General features: G+C 42.0%; 1 protein-coding gene across 6 annotated transcripts; it reads right to left on the reverse strand.

Moving 5' to 3' along the window:
• Window positions 1-341: 341 nt before the first annotated feature.
• On the reverse strand, window positions 342-16,871 carry mybl2a (v-myb avian myeloblastosis viral oncogene homolog-like 2a). Of its 6 annotated transcripts, none has more exons than XM_083975211.1 (13): window positions 16,695-16,871; window positions 16,432-16,491; window positions 14,825-14,924; window positions 12,694-12,765; window positions 12,378-12,470; window positions 12,063-12,283; window positions 11,793-11,913; window positions 10,024-10,077; window positions 9,185-9,423; window positions 6,481-7,183; window positions 2,978-3,220; window positions 1,903-2,103; window positions 342-1,322 (listed from the first exon to the last, which is right to left on the reverse strand). In XM_083975211.1, exons 1-13 carry the CDS (start codon window positions 16,703-16,705, stop codon window positions 744-746), a joined length of 2,697 nt encoding a protein of 898 aa, XP_083831337.1. In that variant the 5' UTR covers window positions 16,706-16,871; the 3' UTR covers window positions 342-743. The 6 variants fall into 6 exon arrangements, with proteins under 6 accessions (XP_083831337.1, XP_083831339.1, XP_083831340.1 ...); XM_083975213.1 differs by having other exon boundaries at window positions 16,680-16,871; XM_083975214.1 differs by having other exon boundaries at window positions 14,825-14,946; window positions 16,680-16,871.
• Window positions 16,872-17,851: the final 980 nt, after the last annotated feature.

The raw sequence follows: 17,851 nt of genomic DNA on the forward strand, positions 1-17,851 counted from the left end.
TGATATTTCCCATCAACAGCTGATTGCTGCATATACAATGCAAATGTAATTATTGGGGACTGGTAAAACAAAAAACTTTGACAAAGAAGCTGAAAAAGTGTCATTCAGATCGATTTACCAACATCTGCACTTGGGTACAGCACCCAAAACAATATACAATGACCTTAAAAAATACACTAACCATGCAACCACTGTGGAATTTACAGGCCAAAGAGAAAAGCAATTACATTTTAACTTCTGCATTAAGAGAGACACAGGCTGGCGTTAATATTTTGAACACTTTTACTGTCAATCTGGTTTGAGCCAGTATCAGTAAAGTAGTCAGTATCCTCTTAAAATGTAACCAGTGGAATTAACCTTACACTGAAGGACTTTCATCAGTTTTCATTTCTTCCTGACAGCACAGGGGTTTTAGCTTCAGCAAAGAAAATGTTTGTAGTCTGATGGTAGGTCACTGGCATGTTGCATCTTTTTTTTTTTTTTCTTCTTTTTTAAGATATAGTCACTGTCTTCGTTTTCAATACTCATTTCATAGTTTGCTAATTGCCCATGACTGCTCCCTACTACTTACTGCAAGGGTGAAATGAAGTTTGTTTAATCTAATGTTAGAACAATGTTCCACAAATTAGTGGAATGCTGGGCAGAAAAACAACTGAAAGTAAGGATGAATATCCATTTAAATATGATAAAAATGAGGTAAGTGTGGAAGACAGATGAACTAGATCAAATTATGAGTTGAGCCATCAGCGTTTAGAGACCCTGCTGGGATTTTTACCATGTTTTGACTTTAAAGAGTTTTTGTACAAAAGGAGTCTCTCTGTGGTGTGAGGTGGCAAGCGGTTTCTCTTAGCTCTTACAATACATGCTGCCATTTGACAGAGCCGGTCGAAGCCTCCTGAGGTGGCTGGTATTGCTAGCAGCTTCTTGGCAATGCCCTGGAGCTTGGGGAAGCGAGTAGCAGACTTCCAGTACAGCACAGTGGAGCTGTTCCCCCACAGTGGTTCAGACAGGTACACATCAAGCTCTGACCACTTCATGGTCTTTGAAGGCGATTGGAGGAAGGTGAAGATGGACTTGCGCTTGAGGTCATTTCCATTGACTCTACTGAGATTAGCCTCTACTGGTGTGGTGACTTGGTTTTCCTCTTCACCGTCCTGCCCCTTTTTGAATTCCTTGTTTGTCTCGTCTTCATCTACTTCCTCAGACGAAGACGCTGAGGCCTCTATGCTTTCTAACGTGGCTTCCACAACGGCACGAGCCTGATGTTTCGACAGAGGAGTTAGGATATCCGTCTGATCCTCCCGTTTGGCATCACTAAATGGCTGAAAATAAAAAAAGGTGACAGAGTGAGAGTTCTTGCGTTTTTTTTGTCTGATGCACTCATGTTGATATACAGCTTGTTATGTACAGAGGTCTACTGAAATTAATATAAGACTTCAGCCCACCATGTACATTTTGTCAGGTCTGTTGATGCAAAATCCATATTAATAATGACCATCCAGGTGTTTGTCCAAATTAAAGACCCCCCCGTGTTTTTCGTGCTTTTCACATGTTCCTGTGGCATTTTTCTTGTGTTAGAGGACATATCAGCAGAAAAGGAAGTGCAAAATTGCATTTCTGAGTTTTTCTGCCTTCAAATTGCTGTGAACCAATGGCAGACGCAAACTGGCAGTTTCAGGGAGACTGGGGTTGACGCGTCACAACCCCAGGGGAGGGCACTAGTGCAGTGCTACAAGCCAGAGGTGCATTGCTAATGAGCTGCTGGTGCTGTGCAGGAGGAGAGCCCTGGGAAATGGCACAGGTTTTGTGATTTTGGCTAAAAACTTCATAATCACAATTTAAAGACCACAGAGAATGTTTTAAAATAACCAAAAAGGGTCACAGGAGGGGGACTTTAAGTACCTGTATTTTGATTCTAGGGTCCAGCACAGCAGCTAATATCATGTCTTTCTGGTGAATCAAGGATTGGAAGTGTGTGTGGAGGCCTGTGCGCAGGGCCCTCTTGAAGTGGGCGTAGTTAGTCACGCAGTTCTCCAGAGTCTTATCAAGGCCAATGAGGGAGGGTATGATGAAGGAGATGGTCACACCATTTCCTTGTAGGACCTGGGTTTGAAGAGACAAAAAGGAAATGTACTATTGCATAATTTTGTGTAATGGCAAGAATGCATATGGTGTACTGTATTTCTGCCTGCGACTTTTTCACAAGGTTCACCAAAATAAAATGAAAAATACAAACATATTATATCCCATATTATGCTGTTTTTCAACCATTCCGGGATGCAAACGGGTCAGGACCAAAAAAGAGAGGAATTTCCCGGCGGGGGGGTGCTCACCATTAACAAATAAGTACATTACAATATCACGGAAAGGCAATTTCCAGTAGTTCAACCCCAACCAAGTATTGAGTGCATATAGATGGACATAGTTTTCAGAAGGCCAACATTTCTATATTAAAAATGCTTAAAAAAAAAAAAAACCTTTGCAATATTTCCATTTTGGAGATACTGATTTTTAGGTCTTCACTGAATGTTAGTCATAATTATTGCTATTAAAATAAACTGAATAAATAAAGACATGGGATGTGTCATTCAGTGTGTAATGGACATATAGGCCTATATAATGTGTTAGTTTCACTTTAATTGAACACATTCTACATCGCGGAGGCGACGTCTTTCCACTTAGGGCTTCCTTCACCTCTGAAACGGGGCAGAGCTCCGTGGAAACACCTGCCTGACACAGCAACGTAAATGGACTTGCACTTATATAGTGTTTTTCTAGTCTCTTGGACCACTCAAAGCGCTTTACACTGTAGGTCACATTCAGCGCAGGAATCTAACCATTCACACACATTCGTACACCAATGGACATATAACACACTGGACCTTTACCAGATGACTTGGAACTGGCCCAAATCATATCCACTTACCAGTACATCCACAATACAACAATAAAAGTTCTCCTTAACTTTCTTTTTTACCTGCAAAGCCTCCTCAAATGGCTCAATGAGACTCAGGATGTCAATCACTTGTTCCCTCCTGGCCATGACCAGAGGTGGGGCACTAGCTGTGTCATTAGCCTCTATGCGAGCCTGGGCAAGAAGTGTCATGACTGCGCTCCAGACCGACTCCTGCACCATACGTCGTAAAGACAGCATCATGGAATTCCAGCGGCAATTACTGGAAGAGGGGCACAGAGACACATTGCACTCCCTCAACAAAACCTAAAAAAAAGACAGACAATAGTTGTGTGAAAACAAGTCAGTAAAGTAATCTCTCATCTCTTTGAGGCTCAGTTGTAATTCAAGATGACAAATCATAACACGGTTATCACAGGAAATTAGTGCGGAAAGAAAAAACAGTGGTGATGTAGAGCCCAGCCCTTTCTTGAGAACAAGACTTATTCAGATATTTGGTCCTAATTACCAGAAACTATAGCCTGGAAGATGATCACGCGATGTCACGTGATCATCTCATCACAGTGTAAACATTTTGTATCATGATTATAGTGACAAGAATAATCCCAGTTATGTGGGTTATCACGTACTGTTCAAACAATCAAAGAGTAACAAAATATAATAATCTATATAATAATAATCTGACAAAGCCAACATGGCGCCAGCCCTGCTCGGCGACTAGTCACCTGTGCGCTTGTCTCGTGTGTACGGCTGCTGTTTTTATTCGTTTTATGCTGAGTAATGCATTGCATTGCACTTATTGTACTGCCTGAGTTGTCAATGCTTGTCATGTTGTAGTATTGTGTGTTGGATGTTGTGCGTACAGAGTGACAATCAATTTCCCTTCAGAGGGATTAATAAAGTAAACCAACCAAAAAAAAAAACTGAAGTCATTTCACCAAGTGAATGTTTGTATTAAAAATGTAAAACACTCAACTAGGCCTGGATGATCATTTGATAAAAATATATATTGAGCGATAGACGCGTGGTGCAATAGGAAAAAAAGGGGTCGATAAAAAGTTCGATAGAAAAACAGTTTCCCTTCCTTTTTCATTATAGCCTATCATGTAGCTTAAAGGTATCGTTCAGCAACTTTATTGTTTTAAACTACAATCAAAACATAATGGTTTTTATAAACTGTGTGATCTTGGTTTAATAGTAATCGGTCTCCTTGAATGCTGCTCTGGGGACAGCGTGCAGCGCTGTACGGCTGTCGGCTACACCGTGTTGCCAACATGGCGACTTTCTCGCTAAATCTGGCGACTTTCCAAACCCTCTTGGAGACTTTTTTTAAAAGTATAATATCTGCAGTAAAAAGGTCTCTGCCTCCGCCTCACTCCACCTGTCAGCTGTTTGGATCAGCAGTGTGTAGAAGAGGCGCGTGATACAGCGCGTTGCAGAGTCTGCCTACAGTGCTGTGAAAAAGTATTTGCTCCTTTCCTGATTTCTGAGTTTTTTACATAATTGTCTAATATCCAAATTTGTTTCAACATTTAAGTTTGACAAAGATCCCAAGTAAATATATTTTAGGTTCCTTAAGGGAAAAAAGCTATCCAAACCTACTTGGCCCTGTGTGAAAAAGTAACTGCCCCCCTTGTTAAATCATAAACCAACTGTTTGATTGAAGTGAAGGAGGCTGAGAGGTCTAAAAAAGCAACACATCATGCCGCTATCCTTTTTTTAAAAGGTGAAAAAACAAAAATCATGACACCTATCAGTCAGGAAAGTGTTACAAAGCCATTTCTATAGCTTTGGGACTCCAGTGAACTGCAGTGAGAGTCATGACAAAGCAGAAAGCTTGGAACAGTGGTGAAAACCTTCCCAAGATGCTGCCCGACCAAAATACTCCAAAAGTGCAGCAACGACTATTCCAGGAGGTCACAAAAGACCTCGGAACAACTTCTAAAGACCTGCAGGCCTCACTTGGCTCAGTTAAGGTCATTTCAACAGTAAGAAAGAGACGGGGCAAAAACTGTTCAAAGGTGAAAACCACTGCTGAGCAAAAAGATCAAAAAGGCTGTGTCTTCAATTGCCGTTTCGATCATCGCTCCTACACATCTTTTACTGACTTATTTTCTCTTTTTCCAGCCGTGAAAATGCTTTTTGAAATAACACTGAGTTTTAAAAATGTTGCTTATTTCGGGGCTTTCTTTTGCCGTCACGTCCCGCTTTGAGTCTGACCAATCAGCACCAGAGGTGGGTAGTAACGCGCTACATTTACTCCGTTACATTTACTTGAGTAACTTTTTTGGATATATTGTACTTCTGAGAGTAGTTTCGATGCAGCATACTTGTTACTTTTACTTGAGTATATTTCCTCAGAAGAAGCGGTATTTTACTCCGTTACATTGAGCTTCATTCCAGTCGCTACTCGCTACTTTTTCTTATTGATCCAATGTGCGATCTGTTTGTTTATGTTTTAAGGAGCCTCTGTCACATGACTGCGTTTCACCAATCAGATGTAGCCACTCGCGACGTTTGCCTCCGTGTAACCAATCAGACAGAGCCAGGCAGTCACATGACCGCACACTAAATCTCCGCGGTAAACAGGACGGTCACTCCGCCTCACATTTGAGAAACTGCGGCTAGTAAATGATTAGGATGACGTCAGCCCTGGTATAATAGTGGATAATGCCCAACAAGGTGAACACTGATCAGGGATTAATGGGCGACGTGGAGACGCGAACTGTAACACACAGACACACAGACAAACACACACACCCACACAAAGAGCTTATGGACAGTTCATAGATCTGTCATAGATAGGCCTATGCAAGTTATTGTGGCTGAATTTGTCTTCATTTATGTTACTTTGTAAAAAATGTAATTTAGGCTATTGCCTTAGTTGTTAAATGTTGTTCTTTGGCAATATCTGAATTTTTTCATTGCTATTATATTTCTGTGTATTTGATTAGGCCTACATTTACGCGCTGATCATTAAACAAACAAATCAGAGGTTACTCAGCAGTTACTCAGTACTTGAGTAGCTTTTTCAACAAATACTTTCTACTCTTACTCCAGTAAATATTTGAATGGCTACTTTTTACTTTTACTTGGGCAACATTATTCTAAAGTAACTCTACTCTTACTTGAGTACAATTTTTGTCTACTCCACCCACCTCTGCTGAAGCCCTAACATAGGAATCACAGAATCACCAACTGAATCGTCTGAAACAGAGACCCAGCAGCTCTGACTCACTCTTCCTCTGCCGTGTACTCTCTCACACAGACGCCAGAGTTTTAGAAGTTTAAAGTTGATAGTTGGTACTTGGTAATAATATAAAGAAGGTAATCCTTTGTCCCCATTGCCATCAGCCAAAGGCAGAGTTAATGACCTTTGTTCTCACAGTATGAAGTCAAAGTTTCATTTGTGATGTCATGTCAATCATCACTTACTTGTGCTCAGGTCAAGTGCAGGTTTGACTGGATACTCTTTGTTAACCTATTCATAAATACTGAATATTTATACACACACACACACACACTATAAGTCTGTAACATCACCTTATAGTCTGTGTTTCTCATACCTCACTCCAGTAGGCGCTGCTCCTAAAGAAAGCCACAACATTGTGCACCTGTGAGAGCAAGTTCTCCACGACCCTGGAAGTCTTCAGTGCCTCCTTGATCACCAGCTGCAATGTTTTGGCCACACAAATGATCCCGGTCTCAATCTGAAGTTCTGAAAAGGGGGACTCAGTTTCTGACATCTGGTCAGACAAAAATGCCACCATCTCATCTACATCTGGATCACCCCTGTTGGTTGAGCACATGTTCTTGTAGTCGCAGAACAAGTTGTTCCCCAACACGGTTTCTTTGGCCTGGTTGGCAAGTACATAACCAATGTTGTGTGGAAATATGCCATAGCTCAGCAGCACACCTTCAAGTTCTCTGGCTACAGCTATGCTGAGGTTTTTGTCGGCGAGGTGTCGGAAAGCCACAGTGGGACGGCGGATGCGCCAGGACTCAGTGACAAAATGGAGTTGCACTACGATGATGGGCTCCTCCACTGGATGGGATTGATCCCCAGCCCAGAGGTCAAATGAGACATGAATGGCATTCTCACCATCTTTGGTTCTTGCAAGGCACACTTTAAGGTCACGGATGAGCTGCGGCTTAATGGTTCTCTCCACATCATCATAGAGCTGCAGACCGAGGGCCCGCTGGGACAGCTTATTGTATTGAGGGCTAAGGGTGCTCACAAAAGACCTGAAGCCTGGGCCTTCAACGAAACTGTGGAGAACAAAGACATAATGGTATTGTATATTGTCTCATGTGGCGTGTGTAAGTATGGAGGAACAAAGTGCCACAATTAAAATCAATCAATAATAATCAAAACCATTATGTATGAGCCAAACTTTCTATTTTGAAATGTTGTACACATACTCTTAGTAGCTCAAAGTAGAAAAAACAGAAGTAAACTCCAGGTGATGCGGGGTGCTCTTGAGGCTAAAAAATATGATAGATGGACAAAAAGGCACTAGGCTTGCTTCAGGCATTCAGGCGCTAGAGCCAACGATAGTTGCATAAAAGCCTTTAATTCATCAGGGCATGATCATAAAACAATAGAAAACGTGGGCGTAGTGGTAGAGAACCAGAACCGAAAAGATCCAAAAAGTCTCCCTTTTGGATCCTTTCGTTTGATGCCTTAATATACCCAGGCCTAAATGAGGACATTGATTTTAGACCCTTTTTATAACTGTCAAGCTGTATTGTGATCTGTGATATATGATTATTATATATGTGACATATTTTGATATACAGTATTCTCTAACAGTTCTTGATATATCCTCTCATTTGTTTGACATGCTTTATAATTGAAATACTTGTCTAATTGTTTCTACAGTGGGTACTAGGGGTGCAACGGTACACACAAGTCACGGTTCGGTACGTACCTCGGTTCAGGGGTCACGGTACGGTACAGTTTCGGCACAACAGACACTAATTGAATGTAAAACTGTAGTGGCTAATGTTGGCTAGCAGGTATTCCTGGCTTACACGTGTCCAAAACACTGTTGTCCTTAAAAATCCACTCGAAGTCCAGGTGATGTTGGAAAAAAGTGTCACTCAAGTATCCATAAACTTGCCTTTCTGAACAAAACAGGACAGGACACTAAAAAAACGTGTGTCTCCACTGCTAGCCTGGAGTTCACTACTCAGGTCAATGACCTCACTTCCTGACTCTTAAAGCTACAGTACCACCAGCATTACATTTAAAGGAAATAGCCTGTTCTAGACAGTAAAGATGAACAAATAGCCATATTCAATTAAACTCAGACATCAATGACTATTAGATCAATATAAACTAAAGAAATAAGAACCTGTTCTTGCCTCATACAAAAACTAAAATCTGTCTTGTTTTATTTTATATTCTATTTTTTTTCTACACAAGCGCATTAGGAGCGTTTTATCGCCCAGCCCGAAAGTGACATAGGCTATTGCCCGTTCATTCATGAGAAATCATCCAGCAACACTCTCAATCAAACAAGGTGGGGAATGAACACTACTGCACAGTAGTTGGCTCATTTTAAAAACACACCGGCAGCATCGCCCACTGAGTTAATTCACTGCTGTGTAGAAAACCACGCTGTGGTCCGTAATCGCGGTGCAGATGGGTGTGTTTGGAGCTGACGAGAGGATCGAAAAAAGAGAGTGAGACGTATAGCTGCCATTCTCATTGAAAAACTATACTGTATTATTATTATATTGCATTCCCCATTCGTGTTCACTGCTCCGTGCTGCTCTCTTATGGAGGCGCTCCTGCTCACAGATGCCACATGGCGGTTGTTTGGGCACATTGCAGCTTCTGGTGAAAACACAATTACTCCTCCACTAAAAATCCGTGTGACTCTCCTGTGACTCACGTGAGAATCTCGCGTGAAACCGTCCAAATGAAACTAGTACCCACTGTATGTAGCGGCAGGCGTAGTCAAGCCTCTGTGCCACCCACTGTGCCTATATAAGCATCTCCTACCTGGAGCTCTGGTTCTCTGCCGCCACGCCTTGAAGAAGGCCATGTTGGTCGAAACCAGTCTGCGTTTTTCTATTGTTTTATCATCATGTCCTGATGAATTAAAGGCTTTTATGCAACTATCCTTGGCTCTAGCGAGTCAGTGCCTGAAGCAAGCCTAGCGCTTTTTTGTCTGTCTAGCTCTTAGTAGTCTTTGTGCATCAAGTAGAGGCTTACATATTTAGCATGGTAAATCACAAACCTTTGACAACAACTCAACTCACCTGAGTGGCAGCATGTCCTCAGCAATCATCCTCAATGATGCATCTGCAAACTTCTTTTGGTCTACAGCAGTTAGTGGAGCACCTGTGCTGGAACTGGGACTGGAAGTCGAACTGGGAGGCAGGGTAGGACTTGGAGAGGAGAACACTCTCCTTGATTTCAAAGTCTGTGGGGGAAGAACAGCTGGCTGCTGCTTGGTTTTCTGACAGTCCTTCTGTTTCTTCTCTTTCTCTGTCCTGATCTGCAAAAGTATGAAACCAGGGTCATCAGCTGGGAAGATCTCAGGATTAAAATGAAAACATTTTAAAACATTTTAAGAAAAGAATTAAATTAAAGCAGAAGTAAGCGGAATATTTGTGTTAATATAAGTCTTAAATACAGTAGTTAGATCTTCCGACGGGAATCACTAGTGCTTGGTCCGAAACACGGGTCTGTCAGTCACTCTGCTCTGCTGTAAGCCGAGGAGAAAACTTTCCTTGTATCCTACAACCTTTATCCAATGAGGAGAGAGAACGGCATAAAGGGGCGGTCCTCTCTGTGTGTGCAGCCAAGGGATGCGCGTGAATGTGGTGATGTAGGGACGAGGGCGGGGACTGCTAACTCCATCGGCTGACAGGAAGTTAGCCAAACACAATAATAATACATTTTATTTAGAAAGCGCCTTTCACGCCACTCAAGGACACTTTACAGCAGTTAAAATCATCAAACACCAAAACACAGAATGAATCATCAATAAACAATACCAAAGCATAAATCATCACACCGAAAACCCACCGGATCGCTTACTTCTGCTTTAAATTTCACAACAAAAAGTTTTTTTTTTAAACTACAAAAAGCTTACCACTTCAGGAGTTACCGGTTCAGTGTCTAATACAACATCACACTTGAAGTCGACCTATAACAAAACATACAGTATAATGTAAAACAATAGTGTAAGGATGCCATATGAACCAATACATGTGTCCCATGCCAGTAAAATTCTGCTGCTACTTGAATTTTCTGCAACAATATAGATCTCATAGAGACTTGGAATGTCATTTTTCTAGGGTTATCCAGTGCAGTAAAATAAGTCTGACATCAAACTGTTTTTTCAAAACAATAAAGAGAGGAAAGGCAAGGCCCGTTTTTACAAACAATTTGTTACATGGCATCATAACAACATCCTCTGTCCTTAGACCCTCACATCCACTGAGGAAAAACTCCATAGAAAACCCTTTTAACAGGGAAAAATTGGAGAAAGCTCAGGGTGAGCAACAGAGGAGGGATCCCTCACCCAGGACGGACAGACGTGACATAGATGTTACAGACAAGAAAACTGTTTATAACACAGAATGTGGAGAGACATGGAAATGTTAACAAGAGATCATGAAGGCAGCTTCTGGTGGGAGGAAAGGCAGGGAGAGCAGGCCAGCTTAATGGGAGGACTGAACGGCAGACTGGGGAAGACTAGGGTAGACAGTTAACCAGGGGTTCATTTGAGCCGGAACAAGATCCGGCACCTCTTAATTTTGGCCTCCCTGTGTTCCGGTACTTATTTGGGCAGATCCGGTACCTCATAAAAAAAAAAAACGTTTTAAAAATGTTTAAAATAAAATAATAATATGTATATATTAATTTACAGAACAAATCCCCATAATTCCATGTTGTTTATTAAGATTTAACGTCATTTGAAAGAGTCGGAGATCTGTTGAAGTTGACGCACTGATCGGGCCGTATAGTTACCGCGCTGTGCACTCGCCCTTCTCTCTCTCTCTCTCCCCCCTCTCTGTCTGTCTCTGTGTGTGTGTGTGTGTGTGTGTGTGCGTGCGTGCGTGCGTGTGACGAAATGCGGAGATGAATGAACGGAATGATATTGCCGAAAATCTATTCGTGGCGGACGTAATTTATTTGAAACTGTGGGAAACAGTGGCCGGAGCAACAGGCTGGGACCCTGCATCAGCCCGCTGACAGCAGGGAGATTCAGAAGAAGAGGAGAGGCAGTGAGCGGAGAGTGACAGGTCAGGGATAGGATGCACAAGTGTTTGGACAGCAGCTCAGCTCAAGCTGAAGCAGACTTATTACCCCTGGCTTCTTATGGAAAATTCAGGTTTTGCTGCACAACTGAGCTGAGCATACTGTCTATCAATAGGCCGCCGTGCCAATCTTTGAATTATAGGAAGATTTGTGTGATTTATTATAAGCTCTTTTTTTTGTTTGTTTGTTTTTACAAGTTGACCTGTTGAGAAAATGACTGCAAATGCCCACATCACCACAGGCGGTGATGCCTGTGCTGTGCAGAGTAGGCTATAGCCTAAAATAATTCAAAGTTATCGTCATAACAAGGATAGCCTATTATTTGAAATTGAGGCTTGTGTCCCCACAGCATGGCATGTCCGCCGTCATCGCCCCCCCGTGTTGGTTATTCATATTATTTTGACTAATGAATAGCATTTTAAGGGCTTTCCCATTCTTAAAAACTCACAAAACTTTGCCCATGAGTCTGGCCTCATGATAAAGGGGACTTGCAGATGAGCGGTACAAAGATGCCCTCATGAAAAAGCAGTTTGATTACTCATATGAAGTTTAATCTCAGAACAACGAATATTAGAGTCAACTTTAGAGTCACCGTACCTCTCCTTCCATGAAGTGCTGAATATCAAGTGAAATGCTGTTGGCGTCATCTTTGTACATGCCCAACTCAGCTTTACGTTTGATTGTGGCGTTCCAGTGATTCTTCACAGAGTTGTCCGTCCTTTAAGAGTAATGAAATACGTACATTTAAGCCTCTGTGTTGTCCCTGGTTCAAAAACATATAGGGTAACAACAAAATGATGCATGTGGCCCTAAAAAAAAATCCACATTGTTAAATTTCAATAAATCAATCATTGCTAACCAACCTACCTTCCAGGGAGCAGCTTGGCGATCTCAGCCCACCTGTTTCCCAGAACGGAGTGGGCTTTGTAGACAATGAGGTCTTCTTCTTGGGTCCAGCAGCTCTTTTTGACCAATGGGTCAAGGTGGTTGTGCCAGCGCTCCCGACACTGTTTCCCCAGCCGTCCTTTCAAATGCCTGGCAATCAACGCCCAGTGCTTAGTGCCATACTTAGCCACAAGCTCTATTATCTGTCCACAAAATTACAAAAACACAGAAGTACAAAGTGAGATAGGATAATATTAATTAAAAACAGTGACAAGACAGTATCAGATTTTCTTCCACCTTTTCGTCTTCCTCTTTGGACCAGAAGCCTTTGATTAAATCAGGATCCAGGTATTTTTTCCAGCGCAGCATACACTGGAGCTCTGTCCGGCCCTGTCACAGCAACAGGATCTCTTTTTAAAATGCTAAAACAAGTTGTTTCATTATTCAAGATTAAAAGGATTAAATACAGAGAGGGTGGCAAGAATTTAGACCTCTGCATTTTGAAGACCAGGTACATGATACATGGCTGCAATCCCTCTGGAATACTCTACAATACCAACCTTTCCATGTTCATGTTGCTGGTTCATTCATTCTGTTTCTGCTAAATACTTACTGGTAAAAAACTGGCAATGGTTTTCCAATCTTTTTTCCCAAAGTTGCTGACCAGGATTTTGAGATTTTCATCCTGAAAACAATGAGTCATCAGTTCAGACAGAATCATTTAACGTAAACTTTTAGGTCAGTTTAAGGGCACTGGTTATAATGAAAGCATCACAACAGCAAGGACAAAGAGAAGTGACATCCCAGAAGGATAACAGAAAGTTATCCGTTTTGTTTTCATTATCTTAACGGTTTGTTACTTTTAACAAAACAATTGTTGTTACAAAACAATAACAGAAACCTATAGAAACTAGGGATACACCGAAAATTCAGCCACCGAAAATTTTCGTCCGAAAATGACCCAAAAGTGCATTTTCGGTTTTTGGCCGAAAGACCTAAATCACCGAAACAACACGGCCGAAACAGAATTATGATGATGTGAGCAAATAGCTCGCTCAGGAAACAGGATAAGATCCATCCATCCAAGTAATGATCTTTATAACGCGGATCAAGTACAGTCGCGATGAAGTGCAGAGGATCATCATAGCTCTCAGTGAACGGCACTATTTTCTTTAAACACACGATTAACGCTGTCACTGGGTAGTTTGGGAAAACAGAGAAGCTGCCTCTCTCCAGACGTGACCACACAGACAGGTGTATGTGTGTGTCTGTGTGAGTTACTACAGTTACCGTGACGCTCCCGCTCCCGCATAAGGAACGTCCAGATCTGGATGTTTCTTATGCTTTCCATTATTTCAAGCAAAAAAGAAAAAGATGCCATTAATTGCAATTAATTACAATTAACTCAGGAAATTTTTAGATTAATCACAATTAAAAATTTTAATCGTTTGACAGCCATACACATCGTAGCCATTAGAGATGGTCCGATCAGGTTTTTTGGGACCGATACCGATCACCTAAAGCCTCACCGATCCGATTACCGATCAAAACCGATCGATCACATGGGACGATATTATTAATTTTTTACCCCCATTAATTCATCCACTCATGCAAAAATACTCTGGTAAAAGTAGAAGTACTGATTCAACTCCTTTACTCAAGTAGTGAGAAAGTACAGGCTCTGAAATGAACTTAAATGTAAAAGGGGGCTTCTTCGCTCTGGGCCCCCCAGACTCTAGGACCGGCCCTGCTACCCAGAACGTTTTTTCAGGAGTCTTCATATTCCTGCTCTGTCTGCACATTGTTGGACTTTCCTTCAGTAGAGGATTTTGATGAGCAGACACCAAGTACAGCATCTTACTGGGAGTGACACTGAGTCACACACCTAAGGGAAAAAAGATTGTTTTCTATCGCTTATTTGAGCATCTATATGTCAATAAGGTTGAAACAAGTAACGAGCCTGTTTTGACAACGTAGCTACGGAGTATTTTGTTTCATTTTGGAATCCAGCCGCGGGATTCGGTCCGTGGTCCGCCGGTTCTCTCTCACTCACGCACAAAATAGACCAGACGCCGAAACGATTGCTGCACGGTGCGAGCCGGCCGCGGAGGATCGCGGCGCTTCGCGTTGCGGTGTCTCACACACACACACACACATACACACATACTGGTTGAAATCCGTTGTTGCGACGGAGACCTTAAACCCCACCAAATGCGGCTACTGGGCGTCATGGTGATGCAGCTGTCTATGCTGCCAGTCACACACACGCAGAGAGAGAGGGAGAGAGACGCTCGCTCCCTCTCGTGCATGCTTTACATGATCAACAGGCTGTTATACTACACATGCAGTTGTGATACAGGCAGCCTTAGTTTACTGTTTGACTGCGTGGATGCGGCAGGGAAACCCTGCTGTATGTATCCACAAGTTTCTGAACGTCATCTATGGTCAACAAAACCGGCTTACGTTTTTAACGTTCGGAAAAATGTGGATAATGCGATCGGATCGGTGATTTTAACCTTTGATTGGATTTCCCGATCGATTGTTTTTTTTATCATATCGGCCAGATCCGATCAGTTGCCGATCGATCGGCACCATCTCTAGTAGCCATAAATGCTATGGTACTAATAATTGACCATCATTTCTTTCGGTGTTTCGGTTTTGGTTTCCTCATTTTTGGTTTCGGCCAAGAATTTTCATTTCGGTGCACCCCTAATAGAAACCTGTGTGTCTTTTTCCCCACTCACCTCTTCCTGAGTCCATTTGACTTTACACTTAGTACCATCGTTCTCTGCTGTGTCCGAGTCAGTGTCAATGCACAGATTACTATCCTCCTCATCGTCCATGCTGCAAGCACAATCCACCTAAACTTCAGCATTACAAGATAACAAAAGGTAGATGTGTTGGCCTCTTAGGGCCAGTAAGGTCAAAGTTGCCACAGCTGTTTTGTTGACACTTACAGTACATGATCATGCTTACTTTGTCACTTATCAAACTCTTTAAAGCCTGTTTATTTCACTTTCTCATTCGCCAAACTCATTTACACTACTCACAAAAACTTAGGGATACTGGGCTTTCAGGTGAAATTTCATATTGCACCTAAAATGCACTAAACCTCAGAATGTGAACAGCCTGTTAAGGAGGACTGTTTCAATACAAACTGTCATTGAAGCAGAACATTTAGTGATGGATTCATGGATTAGACACTTCTAAGTACTGAAACGTTGAACAGTTGGACATAATGAAACCAAGACTACACCTACAGTCCATCAACAGTACCTGGCCACTGCAAGGCTTCAAACAGGATATTCTCAGAGTGTCATCAGCAGGTTGACCAGAGAGACTGGAAGTGGATGTCCTATGGTCACATGACAACTTATTGACACATTGACCCACCCACCACTGTTGTTAGCTTTTGTTTCAATACATTGTTTGAAATGAAGAAATTACCATTCCATATGCATAATGAAAAGCCCTACTTTCATGATGTAATATCACAGTAGCATGATTTTTTTCTTCTTTTCATCATGAATTTCATTCCAATGTCGAATATCCTAACTTTTTGTGAGTAGTGAAGGTTGTGCTCCACAGAAAACCTGGGATGCGAAAACTAAGCCATAAATTAAACATAACTGTGAAACCTTGTAGGCGTTTACTATACAAAGCGAACAGCCAATTGACGAACTATATATCTTTAATTCAAATGTGGCTTTAACTACAAGCGAGCTAGAGCACTGGAAAAGAGAGTAACGACACCACCATCGACTCCCGTGGTAAGGGTTTAAGGGTTTTACGCCCCAGAAAACTCATTCACTCCAATGTATGTGTGTTGCCCACTTGCTTGTAAATGAAAACGGCCGTGTTTTTGTTTTTAGGTATCTTGGTCATATCAAATTACACTTTACAATGTGTTTATTATAAAATGTAGCCTAGATTTAAATATTCATGTAGAAAACTGTTGTTTTTTGTTTTACTAGCCTATGTGTTAGTTTATCTGTAAAGGATCCTCAATGATGCTATTAACGTGGGTGATCTAGAAATGTCCTTATATTATTGAAAATACTGCACTTGCTCATTCACCAACAATGCAGAGTTGTCAGTTCTTGGGCGCTTTTGCAAAACCCATATTCCTCCACCAGGAGGCGCTTCCATTGGACCAATGTGTGTCGTTACTCTCTTATTCCAGTGCTCTAAACTCGGCTAGCAGCTCTCCACTTCAGAATAGAGCGCCTCTCGTGGCGCAAATACGCATAACAAACCTGCTCGGAATCAGCAAATACACTGGGATACTTTCGTCATTTAAGAACAAATAAAATATCTGACGTGTAAGTATGGAGAATACATAAATGCCTACCTAAAGTTCAGATTGTGCAACTGCTTCTGGAAAACAGCCGGGTCCAACTTCTCCAACTCACTACCATAACACAACAGAGCAACGACTTGTAAACGAGCAAATTCTCCCACAATGTACACAACGAAGAAAAGCAACCGCTTCATCTACAACTACGGAGATTGTTGAATATAAATCATTACAGCTCGGAATAACATGAACACAATTCTACTACAATTCAAAGAGTTGTTAATGGGGAAGCATCCTCATACCTTTCCCTCACTTACCCGCGCGACATCCTCCTCTGTAAGTTACCTATCTCACAACTGCAGACTGCTGCTAACTGGACCAGTGGAACACACAGGAACACAAGTCAGACATATCCCGCTCAACAGCTTCAATCCAACAACGTCACGGTCCCTCCAGTCAGAGAACAGACTCTCTGCTCTGCTCCAGTCAGAGAATAGAACTCTGCTCTGCTACAGTCAGAGAACAGACTCTCTGCTCTGCTACAGCACAAACAGCTGAGGACCTGGTGGCGTCACGTGGCCACAGGAAGACTTTACCCGGGTCAGCTTCTTCTTCTGTGGCTGTTGAAGACGGCAGCTGAGCTGATGTTGGACTGTCGCCATCTACTGTCTGGGGCTAAAACATTCTGCCCGTCAGTCCCTTTTTTATAGCCTATATATATAAAAAAAAAAAAACTCATAGCATTATGGGTTAAAGATTTGACCCAGTAGGGTGAAGTGGGTTTTTTTTAAACTCACAAATGGGTAAAAAAAAAAAAAAAAAAATTGTTGTGGGTTAAAAACTACCAAGAAATGGGATTTAAAAAAAGAAAAAATACAACATGAAACAACAAACAAGTTGTTCCAACCTTTCTTTTATTATCAAAGCAACAAACAGCAAGTTGACTGCTTCAAGGCTGTCCATTTAGGCTGTTTCTGCTCCACCAGCATTCTGTTGCTCTCCTGAAGTTCTCCATTTTTTTCTTTTTAAATATATTTTTTGGGCATTTATGCCTTTATGGATAGTACAGTTGAGACAGACAGGAAACGGGGAGGCAGAGAGAGGGGGGATGACATGCAGCAAATGGCGCCCGACGCGGGACTCGAACCAGGGCTGACTGCAGCAAGGACTGTGCCTCTATACATGGGGCGCCCACTCTAACCACTACGCCACGCGACGCCCCAGTTCTCCATGTTAGTATCTGAGAAAAACACACACACACACAAAAACAAAAACCAGATTCAAAAGTTAGGTTAAGCAATATTTCCAGCAGAGACAATGTGGGACTGATGAGTTCAGTAAACCTCTGTCACAACTTTCACCTGTCTGTGTCAGAGCCTGGACATCAATGAGGGTCTTTCAAAAATAGGTTGTTGGTCCAGAAATTAGGGTTCAGTTCAGAGCAAGAGTAGCATGAAGGCTTATCTTGTCTGCC

Source organism: Trachurus trachurus, assembly GCF_905171665.1.
Source record: "Trachurus trachurus genome assembly, chromosome: 7".
Taxonomy (NCBI): Eukaryota; Metazoa; Chordata; class Actinopteri; order Carangiformes; family Carangidae; genus Trachurus; species Trachurus trachurus.

Excerpts from the sequence above, each read along its gene's own strand:
- mybl2a (XM_083975210.1), bottom strand. The coding sequence starts at position 16,574 with ATGAAGCGGTTGCTTTTCTTCGTTGTGTACATTGTGGGAGAATTTGCT. Across the intron at positions 11,914-12,062 it reads GCCAAGCTGCTCCCTGGAAG|GACGGACAACTCTGTGAAGA; the intron begins GTAGGTTGGTTA and ends TTACTCTTAAAG. Across the intron at positions 9,424-10,023 it reads AACCGGTAACTCCTGAAGTG|ATCAGGACAGAGAAAGAGAA; the intron begins GTAAGCTTTTTG and ends ATACTTTTGCAG.